This window comes from Pieris rapae, chromosome 13 (assembly GCF_905147795.1).
Source record: "Pieris rapae chromosome 13, ilPieRapa1.1, whole genome shotgun sequence".
Classification (NCBI taxonomy): Eukaryota; Metazoa; Arthropoda; class Insecta; order Lepidoptera; family Pieridae; genus Pieris; species Pieris rapae.
Genome location: NC_059521.1, coordinates 3,558,475 through 3,571,738, shown reverse-complemented (window position 1 = coordinate 3,571,738; position 13,264 = coordinate 3,558,475). Strand labels below are relative to the sequence as shown.

The 13,264-nt window shown below is 33.8% G+C and overlaps 1 protein-coding gene across 1 annotated transcript in view; it reads right to left on the bottom strand.

Moving 5' to 3' along the window:
* The window catches only part of LOC110991768 (apolipophorins), a 35,153-nt gene that overhangs the window by 3,338 nt on the left and 18,551 nt on the right, over nucleotides 1-13,264 (bottom strand). The window contains exons 31-52 of the mRNA XM_022257255.2: nucleotides 13,049-13,194; nucleotides 12,442-12,693; nucleotides 11,489-11,630; nucleotides 11,191-11,335; nucleotides 10,544-10,735; nucleotides 10,054-10,292; nucleotides 8,637-8,735; nucleotides 8,459-8,512; nucleotides 8,214-8,379; nucleotides 7,660-7,841; nucleotides 6,828-7,027; nucleotides 5,855-5,984; nucleotides 5,294-5,465; nucleotides 4,891-5,009; nucleotides 4,327-4,455; nucleotides 4,006-4,149; nucleotides 3,695-3,860; nucleotides 2,638-2,843; nucleotides 2,120-2,251; nucleotides 1,332-1,436; nucleotides 1,003-1,187; nucleotides 602-833 (exon numbers count right to left, since the gene is read on the bottom strand). Of these exons, the coding sequence (XP_022112947.2) occupies nucleotides 602-833; nucleotides 1,003-1,187; nucleotides 1,332-1,436; nucleotides 2,120-2,251; nucleotides 2,638-2,843; nucleotides 3,695-3,860; nucleotides 4,006-4,149; nucleotides 4,327-4,455; nucleotides 4,891-5,009; nucleotides 5,294-5,465; nucleotides 5,855-5,984; nucleotides 6,828-7,027; nucleotides 7,660-7,841; nucleotides 8,214-8,379; nucleotides 8,459-8,512; nucleotides 8,637-8,735; nucleotides 10,054-10,292; nucleotides 10,544-10,735; nucleotides 11,191-11,335; nucleotides 11,489-11,630; nucleotides 12,442-12,693; nucleotides 13,049-13,194 (3,537 nt within the window). The remainder of the gene's footprint in view (nucleotides 1-601; nucleotides 834-1,002; nucleotides 1,188-1,331; nucleotides 1,437-2,119; nucleotides 2,252-2,637; nucleotides 2,844-3,694; nucleotides 3,861-4,005; nucleotides 4,150-4,326; nucleotides 4,456-4,890; nucleotides 5,010-5,293; nucleotides 5,466-5,854; nucleotides 5,985-6,827; nucleotides 7,028-7,659; nucleotides 7,842-8,213; nucleotides 8,380-8,458; nucleotides 8,513-8,636; nucleotides 8,736-10,053; nucleotides 10,293-10,543; nucleotides 10,736-11,190; nucleotides 11,336-11,488; nucleotides 11,631-12,441; nucleotides 12,694-13,048; nucleotides 13,195-13,264) is intronic.

The following is a 13,264-nucleotide window of genomic DNA, read 5'->3' as shown; positions in this document are numbered from 1 at the left end:
CAAGGCCGTAGAACGGAAGAGAAGAATTTACAATAAAATTTCCGCCACTTTTTAATCGCCAAGTTTTTTACACAATGTTTGTGAGGTGTTGCAACCTTGTTAAGTTCCACATGACATCTTAAGTAATCACTTAAGACAAAACAGTAAATTAATAAAAATAAAATAAATTAAAAATAAAAATTTGTCCTCTACCAGCAGGAGGCATTGTGAAATAGGAGCACACACTTACATTCTCGTTATTACATACGATATAAATAACATTACAGACGACTAAATTAATCTTGGGCTTAGATTGAATTTTTTTCTTTGATAATCCTGTTTATAGACCGTTAAATTATAACCCTTCTGGCACACATACAAAGAAAGAAGTCCTTTGTAACGACCGTAATTTATACGCACTTCTACCTCATGATAATGGTTAACCTATACCAACGCCCTCTGTCTTCTTTGCCGATGAGTAGGAATGCCAACAGGCTCGAATTTAATGACATGGCATAAGTGATACCATGACGATCTTATGTAAAATAAACGTATTTTTTTAAATAAATAATACGAATGTACCTACACAAAGAAATTGCCTTGACAGTTAAAAAGAATTTACCTTGGTAACTTCAACAGAGACGACAATATCAGCCTGTTTGGCGGGTAATTTGAACTCGTACTGGTCTCCGACTTTCCTTGGCTGGTCTGCATCCGTGCATTGCACACATTTCTCTGGGAGGATGGCTGGTAACATGCCAGTGAGGGCTAATGCTGTGTAACCTCGGGCGAGGTCACAGGCCTGGTGTAAGGCTTCCTCACCTTCTCCGGAAGCCGCGTGAATACAGGCTTGTCTGTAAAATATTTCTTCCGTTAGGTAAAAGTCTTTTCCTGGACAACTTTGTTTAATACAAACAATGCTAGAAAATTTTAATTATTGGGAGAGCGAAAAAGGACTTCAGGCAATCAAGCTTTATATTAGGACAACATTATAGTGGGTGATCGATAGTTATTCAACATTACCTGAAGGGAGTGACATCGAGTAGCAAGGACAAGGGTCTAAGAGTGGAGGTGCCTCCGAAGATAGCCTCACAAGCAGGTGGAAGAGTGGAGTGAAGTTGGTGGTGGGAGTGCTCCGGAGTCTTCACTTGTGGACAGCTTCCGGCCGTACGGTACGCGTTTCCGAAGTCGCTTTCAGAATTCGTGATCTGAAAACATCTCACATGTAAGAAAGACATCTTAAAAAATAAAATTAACTTTAAATTCTTAAATTTAAATTAATGCTAGAAATAATAATAATATTTTGTAATGTTGTTAAAGTGTATTTTTAAAACTCTAGGAAAATTACAAACCTTGCCATTGGGAAGCCTGAAGTCATCGTATGGTTCGTTATTGCCATCTCCAAGGAGACCACGGAGTTTGCCAAGGTAGAATCCTGACACTTCAATGTAGCACACCTTTAATAAAAATCAAAAACAAATATTTTAAATCTATGATAAAATATTCAGAATTGAAATAAATAATCGCAATAAATCACTTGGTAATTCTACAAAAAACATTATTTTAATCCTCAATACTTTTTTAAACGTATAATTCAACTGTGTCGATAATACGAATGCAATTGGAAAAATATAGGTTGTTAGAGATACATTAAGATTAATTGAAGGGCAAGAGATGTATAACAATAATTTAACTTGTATATTTATACAGCATAATATAATTTTTTATATTATATTGCCACCTCCATGTATACGTATTATTTTTATACTTGATTTTATTAATGCTCTCAAACATCTCATGTTAAAAACAAGACAATCAAACAATGTTAACCTCGCGTAAAAGATATCTAAGAATACTCTCTATTCAGCATAAGCCAGTACAATAATTGATATAGTACATTTTTGGAACCTTTTAGTTTATCAACCTTAGCATAGTGTCGCTTACTAGCGTTATTGGAAAATATATATTTGTATATATATCCGGTACGGGCTTTTTTATGTATTATCATTAAATTAAATTTCATATTTCCCTGGCGCTTGTCGTGTCGGGAATTTCATACATATATTTTGTTAAGAAACCTCGCAAGATATATATTTATATATATCCATTGGTGATTTTATTCTTTAGCGTAAATGCTTACCTCAAGTTTACTTGTACAGAGAGCCATGAGTCCGTACGTCGATCCCATTCCGATGCGCCCGTTGGGTTGTTTGAAGGCAAACGAGGTTTCTGTTTGGACCGGGTAGCCGTGGTTAGCACCGTTCAGGGTTACCTGTAAAAAGACAAATTTATCTAATTATAAAACACTTCAGATTAGCTTTAATTTGTAGTAACAACAAACTATTTTCTGTCTGCTTTCTTTATAAATTAAAAAAAATATTACTAAAATATGGCATCGACAACCCTAAACTAGAAATGCTAAGAAACAAATCTACCACATTTTCATAGCATGGGTCAAAGTTTTTATATGCATAAAATTTCTCCTTATTCATCAACCTGTTTTTATAGTTTAAACATCCATAAAAATAATTCAAATCAAAATTTTGTCTTAAATATAAACAAATTAAATTTAGTGAAAACAGTATAATTCAACGAATCGAAATCAGTTAAAATTTGTTTTAACTACTTTTAAGTGATTTTTTTGTATCAATATAATACCTGTCCGTTCTCCTTGAGTTCAATAACTGTGTTGTCCTTGCCTTCCATAATAAGGGACTTGGGGTTTCCATTCTGCATTTGGAGGAGCAGAGTGAAGTTGCGGTCGACGTGATCGTGTGCGAGTACGTAGCGGCAGTTGCCGGGGAACGTCAAGTGACGCCCATCGAATGTAAATATGTGTTGGCCATTCACGACCACAGCGCGCACTAAGAAAAATTAATAAGTTAATATGAGACATTTAACATGTGATTTTTTTTTACAATTAACTTCACAAAAAAGCTAATAATAAGCTAGCTAGAGCTTATTATTAGCTAATAGTTATAGCTAATAATAAGTAGGTATATGTGAGTTTAAAACCAAAAGATTGATTACAGGAAAGGATCTCAATGACAAACTGCAGTGACCAGATTTTTTTTAGAATGGGTATTATTTTTTTTACATTTTTTTTATGATGTGAAGTGACCGCCGCCCATGGACACTCAATGCCAAAGGGCTTGCGATTGAGCTGGTTTTTTGAAGGACTACAAGTCGAAATAATCATTGTATACAGAATAATCACGAGGATTGAATAACGAAAGTGGCCTAGAACTGAGATCCTGAGTTTGGGGTACGAATGTTTGTGTATGACAAGCGTATATGTCATGCTCCATTGGTGGGTTAAACATTCTTAATATCAGTACATATTACAAATTGTTTGTACATTCGATATGTTTTATTATAAAACTAGCAGACTCGGCCAAGGCTAAAGTTTTCGTTATAATACATAGTAGTAAACTATTCAAGAGAAACGGTAGAAGAACTTATGGGAAACGTTGGTACTTTTAACACAGCGGCATCTGTTAGAATTGTATCAAATAATAAACTAATATTTGCAATAAAATAAAATTGCGACTATAATTAAAGACCTAAGCTATCCTATCTCTTAAGTTGGATCAAACTGTTCACGGTGTGCCAATTTAATTTAAAATCGGTTAAGTAGTTTAGGAGTCTTCTATAATGAAATACAATTTAATGGATAAGATCATCTTTACTTTAAAACCAATATTAAGAAACTTACTCTTGGCTGGCACCTCATCAAATGGGTTGAAGCTACGTGGACGGTAGGTGTAGAACAGCCTGAATGGATCAGGGATGTCACCGTGGATCATTTGAGTAATGAAGCTAAAGGCTGCAGATCCACCGAAGGTTGGAGCTGATACAGCGCTGGGGCTGGAGAACGATGGCTGGAAAAAAAAAATATTTCTCTATACTTGTTTAATTTATGTATAAATATAACATTATTTACTATTAAGTTGTGGTTACAAATGAAATAGACTAGAATCTTGAATCGTATAGCCAAAACCAAAGATTATTAGTATAAAATCTTACCAATCCGAAGATAGGTGTAGTGGAGATACCCAATTGACTGAGGTTTGTTCTGACGAACTGTACCAACGACGTGACCGCAACCACCAACTTCTCGTATACGATCTTGAGTTCTGTCTGTTCGTCAATCTTCTCTTGCCTAAGTTTCTATAATAAAAGAGTAATTTAATTTTAAAGGAGAAATATAATTAAAGAAAAAACATTTCTTTTCGAATATAGCACTTTTATATTTTATTAGATTTTGCGTCAGTGAATTAAAATTTTGTGATATTATCTTAGACCTTACTTCTTCTTAATTTTTATGTAAATATTTATTTTGTATACCTTTTGTACATAGTTGAAGAGGGCATCAGAGAAGTTCTTGGTTTCCTCGGTAGGAAGGAAAGCGCGGACTGTTTGATGGGCCTCTTGAACGATAGCTAAAGCTTGTTCTGGGACTGCCAGTTCAGTCCACTGAAACATTGTATTATACACACATTAAACTAAACGTATATAATGTTAATTAGTGAAATAATCGAGTATAAATTGGCGTATTAATTTTGAAAAATTCTGAAGAAGCGTCGTTCAATGTCCCATAAACACAATATTTATAAACCGCTAATTAAAAATCTCTTATTGTTGTACTAAAAAGGAGTTTTTCAAAAAATATATTACGCAAATTTTAAATGAAATTTTATCATGCTATTACGATTATACATTAATTATAGATTTTATAAAATATTATAAATGGTTACGTTATTTTCAATTGAATTGAACTAAAAAACTGAAACTAAAATATGTCGAACACGCGAAAAATCTGGAAAATCTGTAATCGCCGCTCGCACAATGCAAGTATGCATATATCATTAAGTTTGTGATTTTAGTATTATATTAAACATTTTTAGTTACCTTCTCCTTGATCATAGCTAAGATCGGAATTTCTTGAATTTGTTGTGTGACTTCTGAGCATATTTGAGAGATTCGTACACGCCATTCCTTCATTTGCGCGAAGAGAATGCGGACGATATCTAAAAATATAATATACATGAAAATCTATACTATTGTAGGACTAAAACAAGTATTAATTGAAATTATCTTAATATACAAGTCAAAGTTAAAAAAAATATTAATTCACATAAGTAACATAATGTACACTTATGAACGTCAAAAAAATTAAATGGATCAAATTTTACATTTACTGCCAGTTCTCAAATTAAGGGCGTAGAACCGAAGAGAAGAACTGGTAAATGTATATATGATCAAATGGGCTTACAAACATTGAATTTGATTGATTTAAGCATGAATCACTCACCCTTGAAGATGTTAGAGATGGTGTTGATAAGTTCATCAACCTCAGGCTTATGTTTCTCAAAGAAATCAATGACGATGGCAGACAGATGCGCGGCCGTATCGATAATACCGTCTAAGTACTGGTTGACAACTGCGGATATGTTTTTGTAGAGCTCCTTCAGTTGGGGTTCAACCTGGAAAGTATTTGCTGTCGTAGATATATGGAATACATAGTAATAGACCAATATAAATTCATCATTTTAATTAGTCATATACAAACAATTCCTAGGGAAATTAACTAGTAAGCCTATTAAATTAGAAATTATTATAATTAAATCAAACTGTAATTTAATAAATAAATTTAATTTAATAACTTATGTATTTGATTAAGTCGTGATTATATCTATTAGCTTCTGTTTATCTAATAATATTATTTAATAAATTCAAGGATATAACAAGATAATTATTTTTAAAGTTCGTTGTCATACATAAATATAATACATGGTAACTGGCGACCTCATTGAGAGAAATCTCTATCAGCCAACCAATCACAAGAGATATACCTTTAGTTTAGAGTTCTTACCTGTTGCTCATATAATTCGCAAATCTTCTTGGACACCGTAGTAACGGCTTCGATGGACTTGTCTACGAGTGGCTTGGTAACAGTCACTACTTCGTCGATCATCTTTGCGATGATTTGGATCAAGTCATGTCTAAAAATACATTCTATACTAAAACATCGAAATTTAAAGAATTTTTTTTTAAATCAAAAAATTTACACACCATCACGTACACACCCACACTTTTACACCTTTACACAACACAACCAATATTTATTAAATTTAATCACAGTTAATTGTATTAAATACTTTGTTTGTTTGTTCCCTTTCATAAATCTTTTTGTTATATAATGTAGCATGTATTCCATCTGTGGCTATATTCTCAGTGTATTTGTTTGCTATTATATATAATTTATGTTAGCTGTAGGAGTACAAAATAAAAAAATAATAAATAATAAAAATAATAAATAAATCTTACTACATAATTGTATTTTTACACTGCACAGACACGTACACGTACAGCAACGATGTACGTACGTTGCTGAACGTGCTGAATCTACATTACAATGATATGATATGATATGATAATATCATTAGCTAGGTTGGGTCACTAAAACATTTCGTTCATTACTATTAAAAAATTTTTAAATCCACACAAATTATAACACATTTGAACATCCAAAAATAGTGCGTGCATCTTTCATTAAAACGTGTGAATTTTTTTAAATACTAATAATTCGGTACTCTTATAACGCCTTTCATATAACGCGATTTTAGTCCCTCGTATAACATGGGTATTCCGTTACGTTATATTTCTCTACTTTGACATTTATGATGATTTGTACGCAGATATTTCGTTAATCCCCTTTAACGTAAATCATTTGTACGTACGTAAAGCGTTATGCGAGAAAACTCCTACGACGCGTTTCCTATAACGCGCAACCAATCAACCGTGTTATGGAAGGGTACTAGGTACTGTAATATTTGACAACTTACGCAGCCTCTGAGAGCTCCTTGATGGTCTTGTCGTTGGTGATCTCTTGCATCAGTTTCTGGAAGTCTTCGCGGTACATTTGTTCAAGCTCCTTGGCTTTGGGTTCAATGCGCTTCAGCATTTGCTTGAAGTCCCCACTGGCCTTCTCATGGATCTCCTTGGACTTAGCCAAAAGTGTGTCCAAATCACTTCTGAACGCAGTCTGTAACATAATTTCAGATTTATTTATCTTAATATGTTATGTTACATAAGTGTTTGGCTGTAAAACAGTAAAAAGTAGCTAAAGGCCGGCAACGCCATGACGAAACTTCCGGCAACGCACTGGCGAACCTTCCGGCAATGTCAGTGTCCATGGGTCGATGGCATCACTTACCTATTACATAAAAAAATTCTATAAAAAAGTAATAACTAGATAAGGCCGGCAACGCACTGGCGAGCCTTTCGGCAATGTGAGTGTCCATGGGCCGTGGCATCACTTACCTATTTCATAAAAAAATTGGCTATAAAAAAGTAAAAAACTAGCTAAAGGCCGGCAACGCACTGGCGAGCCTTTCGGCAATGTAAGTGTCCATGGGCCGTTGCATCACTTACCTATTTCATAAAAAATTTGGCTATAAAAAAGTAAAAAACTAGCTAAAGGTCGGCAACGCACTGGTAAGCCTTCTGGCAATGTGTGTCCATGGGCGGTGCTATGACTTACCTATTACATAAAAAAAAACATTTTCCACAGACAATCTGCTCTAGTAACACAGATTCGTATTTGCCATAATCTTCTTCAAGGAAAATAATACCCACTGGCTTTGTGTAAAAAGTGTTAAGTAGTATGAGGCTTACCACAAAGTGGTTGTAATTGTCCCGCGAGATACCATATTCTGAGTTAACGAGATTGTCCTTCATGAATAGGGCTGCGTGTACGATGTTCTTCTTTTGTCCTGGCAAAACGATGTCAACGGAGAAGTCTACGCGTTTTTCGGGATCAATGTGACCGATTACGGAAAGCTTGCGTTCCTTTTCATCTAAAAACAGAGATAGTGTTAAATAATATATTTTTATTTACATCATTGCTTTTCAAATGAACAAGACTATAGAAGTCATTATTTATTGAAAAAATCGTATGGCCTAACAGAAAACATAACTTTCCTTGAAAATTTAAAACCGTGTAAATTTAAAACACTACATTTTATAAGATTTCGGTAAAAAAACTACACTTTTACTTTATTCATTTTAACAAACTCTTAAACTCAACTCGAATTAACAATTATATAAAAGGCCGGCAACGCACTCGCAAGCCATTGTTCGTTTATTATACATCCGTTTCCAGTCAGATCATAAAATCTTTTCTAAATTAATTTCTATATAAATACTTTTTATATCATATGTTTACTTACCACTGTATCCAGTTGTGAACTCGTAGTATTGGAAGTCCTTCACCACGCCGTAGATTTGTACAGGTTTAAGCTGTAAGATGCTGAAGCGGACATCCGCCTGTTGTAGATTGTCCTTAAACACGGCTGATCCTTCCAGGTCAATGACCTTCACGATTGGGGTGTTCCACTAAAACCAGAGAGTATAAATTAATAGACTATAAAAGAAATGTAAATGAACATTTATATATGTACCTTATAATACATACCAAAAGTTTGACGTGAGTTGGATTAGCTTCCAGGTTGAATTCGGCTTTGCGGTCCTAAAAATTTAAGAAAACATTTGTTATATTGTATAATATAATAGGTAAATAATTGAATCATTTATAAAAATTGTAAAACTCTCATAATCTTAAATATCCAGTTATCATAGTAATTTATGCTTACGTTTCCAAGTAGCGGGTGAGAGATGAGACCGGAACTGGAGACCTTAATGGAGTTCTCAGAGGGACGTTGTAGTCCACCACTCAAACGGACCAGGGCCTCCTAATAGATAATAAACCTTTATTACAACCGTCAAAAAGTGTGTATAAACGCAAATATTTTGAAGGATTCAGACAATGTTTCAAGTTTCTAAGCAATCGAGTCATTAGTTGAATAGAAATGTTGTAAGGTATATTGCCAACAAAATGTCTGATTGAAATAAAATCTAGATTTAAGTTAAATACAACTGACAGGAGCTAAGGAGGTTTAAGTATTAGTGTTAGATATTCGGTTATACAAAGGATCTCTTTATTTATGTTTCTTTAAATTGTATTTTTTTCAAAGCATTATCAATATTTGAACTTCTTAACTACATACCAATTAAGACTAGTTAACAGTATTAAATATGTATGTGTTATGTATGGCAGTGTCAAAAATTTCAGCAACGTACCAATGTTTTATAAACCATATAACGGTTTTGAACTAATTTCACTATGATATTATTTAATTATAATGAAAATGGCAGCCGATACCAGCGCCATTGTTTCGTCATATCTTAATATATATATTTCTTGTGTGCGTGTGTATGTGACTGAACTCCTCCTAAACGACTGGACCAATTTTGATGAAATTTTTTGTGTGTGTTCGTGGAGATTCGAGAATGGTTTAGATTCACAATTTTGTCCGCTGGACAATGTTTTTTTTAATACATTAGTAGTTGTTGATTTTGGAATGTTTTACAGACGGCGCTACCATCGCACTGTCAAATTTTAAATAATATTCGAATTTTAATTTTAGTCTGTCCCGACAGTTAGCGCTGCGATCAAATTAAAAAAAAGTTTTGTTATCATTGTGTTATTGTAGACCATGTGCTGGATCGTTAGATATTGTCATAACATTTGAATAATAATTTTCATCAAAATGGTCCAGAATGTTTTAGGTTATTAAAAAAAGTTTGAAATTTTCAAATTAAAGACGTTTAGACAGGAACGTCTGTCGGATCCGCTAGTATAATATATATACATAAGCGTAAGTTCATTATTAATTTTGATAGTTAAATAATAAGAGTGAATGCTAGTCAAAACAATCTTAACATTTTCCTATTATTATTATTTTTTTGCGACTGGACGCAAACTATCTGCTGTGGTCTCTGGCAGAATGATCAGCGCTATGGAACTGTCTGCTCCTAAGCATAATGCTGATGGCCAGTTACAACCACCGCACACACGCATTAAATACTTAAAACGTACCTTGTTCTTTGAACAAAAGAATGTTCTCTCATTAATTTTTTTTTTACGATTAGTTATGTTTTTGTGTGTGTGTTTTGTGAGTAATAAATGTTATCTTTATGTCCATTTTATTCGAAAAATAAAGTGTAAACCTTGCGTATCTTCGGGTGAACGAATCCAACTTCAGCAACACCGTCTCCGCCCTTGTCGTTAACGTTGAGGTCCACCAGGAATCGGGCTCCAGTCTTAGTTTCTGGCCTCTTCTTGTCCGGGAACACGCTGATTTCTCCACGGACCGGGAACGGTAGGGACTTGTCTGTGGGGTATTGGACGAGGGATTCCACTGCGAATACGCGTTTGGGAAGTTCGATTGTGATACCAGCTGGGAATTCTGAAAAATAATTTTTAATATAATTATATCTATTATGGCCGTGTTGTAAGTGGTTTGATAAGGTAAAATAATATTGAATGACAATAATTCGTATGCAAAATAAATTTATTTACATGTTTTTTTGTTTTTTCAAGAATTAGTGTTGGTCTGAAAAAACAGTTATTGTATGAACTTTATAGGAACAATTATTATATACAAAAGCTTAACTAAACAAAAGAAGAAAAATTATACTAAAGCAAATAAATACATACTGCCAAATTCAGGTTTGCTGTATGCGTTGAGATGAATCTTCTCCGTCTCACGGTTTACGTGCAAATTAAGTTGGTATTGCGGGAACATCTTGTCGGAGAACTCGTTCACAGCTTCCAGACCGAACTCAGTCGCAAATCCGAGTTTGCGTAAGTCAAAACCAACGTTAAAGAGGTGTTGGACTACTCCGGGCTCTAAATCGTTAATACAATATTTGTTAGTTTAAATAAATAATGACGTAATGATAAAAAAAGTGTGTGTACTAATGTTCATGCGTTAAAAGTTATACTTCTTAGGAGTAACAAGAAAAAAAAAATTTTTTTCGCCTTATATCGTTTACAGAAAAAACTACACTAACTATAGAAAAAAAAACTGAAATGATGAATTATAGCTAACTTCACGGTGTGGATTTTTTTGACGGTGTGCGCGCATAGTAAAATTTATTTCCCTAACCCGCGAAAAGAAGCATTCCTTCAAAAACATAAATTTCGCTATTCTTAATGTATTTCAGTTACGCCTTTAAACAAATTAAATCTCTTTTAAAAACATCAAACTTGATGTTTCTGTCTAAATTAGATCAAACACAAAATATATTCTATTAATTTGAAACCAAATTAAATAAAAATGTTAAATTAAAAAATATACTCACGATTAACATTGATCTTGGAGTTGAGTTCTGCGTGTGCGCACTGTTTGGTCTCTTCGCAGTAAACATACGAGCTCTTGTACTCCAAATTAGTAATACGGGATTCTGCCACGTGGTTGCGTTCGCCCACCGCTACGTTGATGAATGTCTGAACAAAATTTATTCATTTTATTTTCTCACATATATTAAAAACGTATAAAGATTCAATGTCTTCCTTCACCAGCCTGCTAATACATTGATTGAAACAATATAAACAGATATCAGGGCGAAATAAAACAGGTTGGTATCAAAGGAATTTTACCTCAACTCCTTGTTCAGCGCCCTCTGTTAGCATTGTGCGGATGAACTTGAAGTTAGCGGGTTTCTGTGTGTCCTTGACTTGCAATGTTCCAGAACCTTCAATGATTGTCTTGGGCCCTTCCTCTTTCTTGATGAATGATGTACTGAAACCAATAATAAAGGTATTTAAAACAATGTTTTCTATACTGACTAGCACATAGTGAGTTATTTATTGAGATTTGCATTGTATGTAGGGGTTTTTCATTCATTATTCAGTGAGGGGCCGTTGAAGTTATACGTAAACAGATTTACTACAATTTATAAGACAATGCGAAGGCAGTTTCTAGAAGTATTAATACAGATTATATTTTTATATATTTGATTCGATATAGTAAATTAGTATGAGTGCACATTAGTCTTAAGTACTAAACAGTGGAAAGAAGAACAGTAGTAAAAAATATACACAAGAATAGAGTGCCCCCCCCCCCCCTTTTTGTAGTAGTTTAAGTAGTATAATTGGGGATTCTCTTATATTAAATATTTTTAGTAAATTATGTACTGTACATAATATAATAAAATAAATAAATCTTGTCTAAGACGACACCATTCCTAAAAAAATTCACGAATAATTCATATTGAAATAATGCAAGTTTATATTAGCATTGTATACGTTCATTAAATGAATGTATACAACGCACAATTAATGAACTTTATTATACACAATATACAGGAAATTTAGGGAAAATAATGTGCACTAGGATTCCCTGTGTATTCCCTTCCTTTTGTCATGTTAATATATATAATCAAACTATTATACATAATTTTTTTAATAAAACTATGTTTGCACGATGGTAAGTGGTAAAAGACGAAAGGCCTCGGAAGGAGTAAAAGCGTTTTAGGGTTGTGGTGTGACAGGTGTTTGATGTAGTGTGACGGATGTGTGTGTTTTCAGAAATATTATAAGTCGAAACTCACCTTCCACTCAATATATTCTTGTTGTCATTCACAGCGCTGAATTCTAGCCTCTTGCCATTTCCAGCATCCTTGGTGGTAATGTCCAGACGGTAGTCCTTCAGTTCCAATTTAGCCGAGTTTCCGTAGAATTTAACAAGGATATCTTTGTCAAAGCCAGCCGTGAATGAGGCGTCCAAGTCGAAATCACGGAAGTTCTCTAACTTGATGTCCACTTGACCGCGGTTGATTTCGATTTGACCGTCCATGTGCATTCTATAAAAAATAATTTAGAAAATTTTAACCAAATTCAATTGCCTAGAAAAATTGTCAAGTGCACTATCTCAAAAACGGCTGAACCAATTTTCGTGAAACTGTGATTAAGATTAAAAATCATCTCAATAGGACTTTCATTTTCCAATAATTATTTTCCGGTTTTTGTGAACTACATATAGTAGTAGCGTAAATTCATTATCCTACTAATATATACAGATCATCAAATAAACTCCCTGCTTTTTAAGTCGGAGTGAAGGAAATGTAAGCCATAGATATTTTGTTGTTAAAAATATTATGCAGAATATTTTTGTATAGGTATCTGTAAAGCCAGGATGTCAAAGACAGGAGTTGTTACCTGGTAACCTTCGGCGAGCTTGGGCTGGTGTACTTGAAGTCGATCGAGGGATGGTTGTTGGAAAGAACAACAATCGACTCTGATTTGTAAACGCGCTCGTCTACGGATACCAAAAGTAGTGAGTTGTAGGTGTCAGCGGTTGGGTTCTGTAAATGATAAAATTGATTACCTATGTTAGATTAGAAAATTCTGGAATGTTAATGCTTCTATCCATAG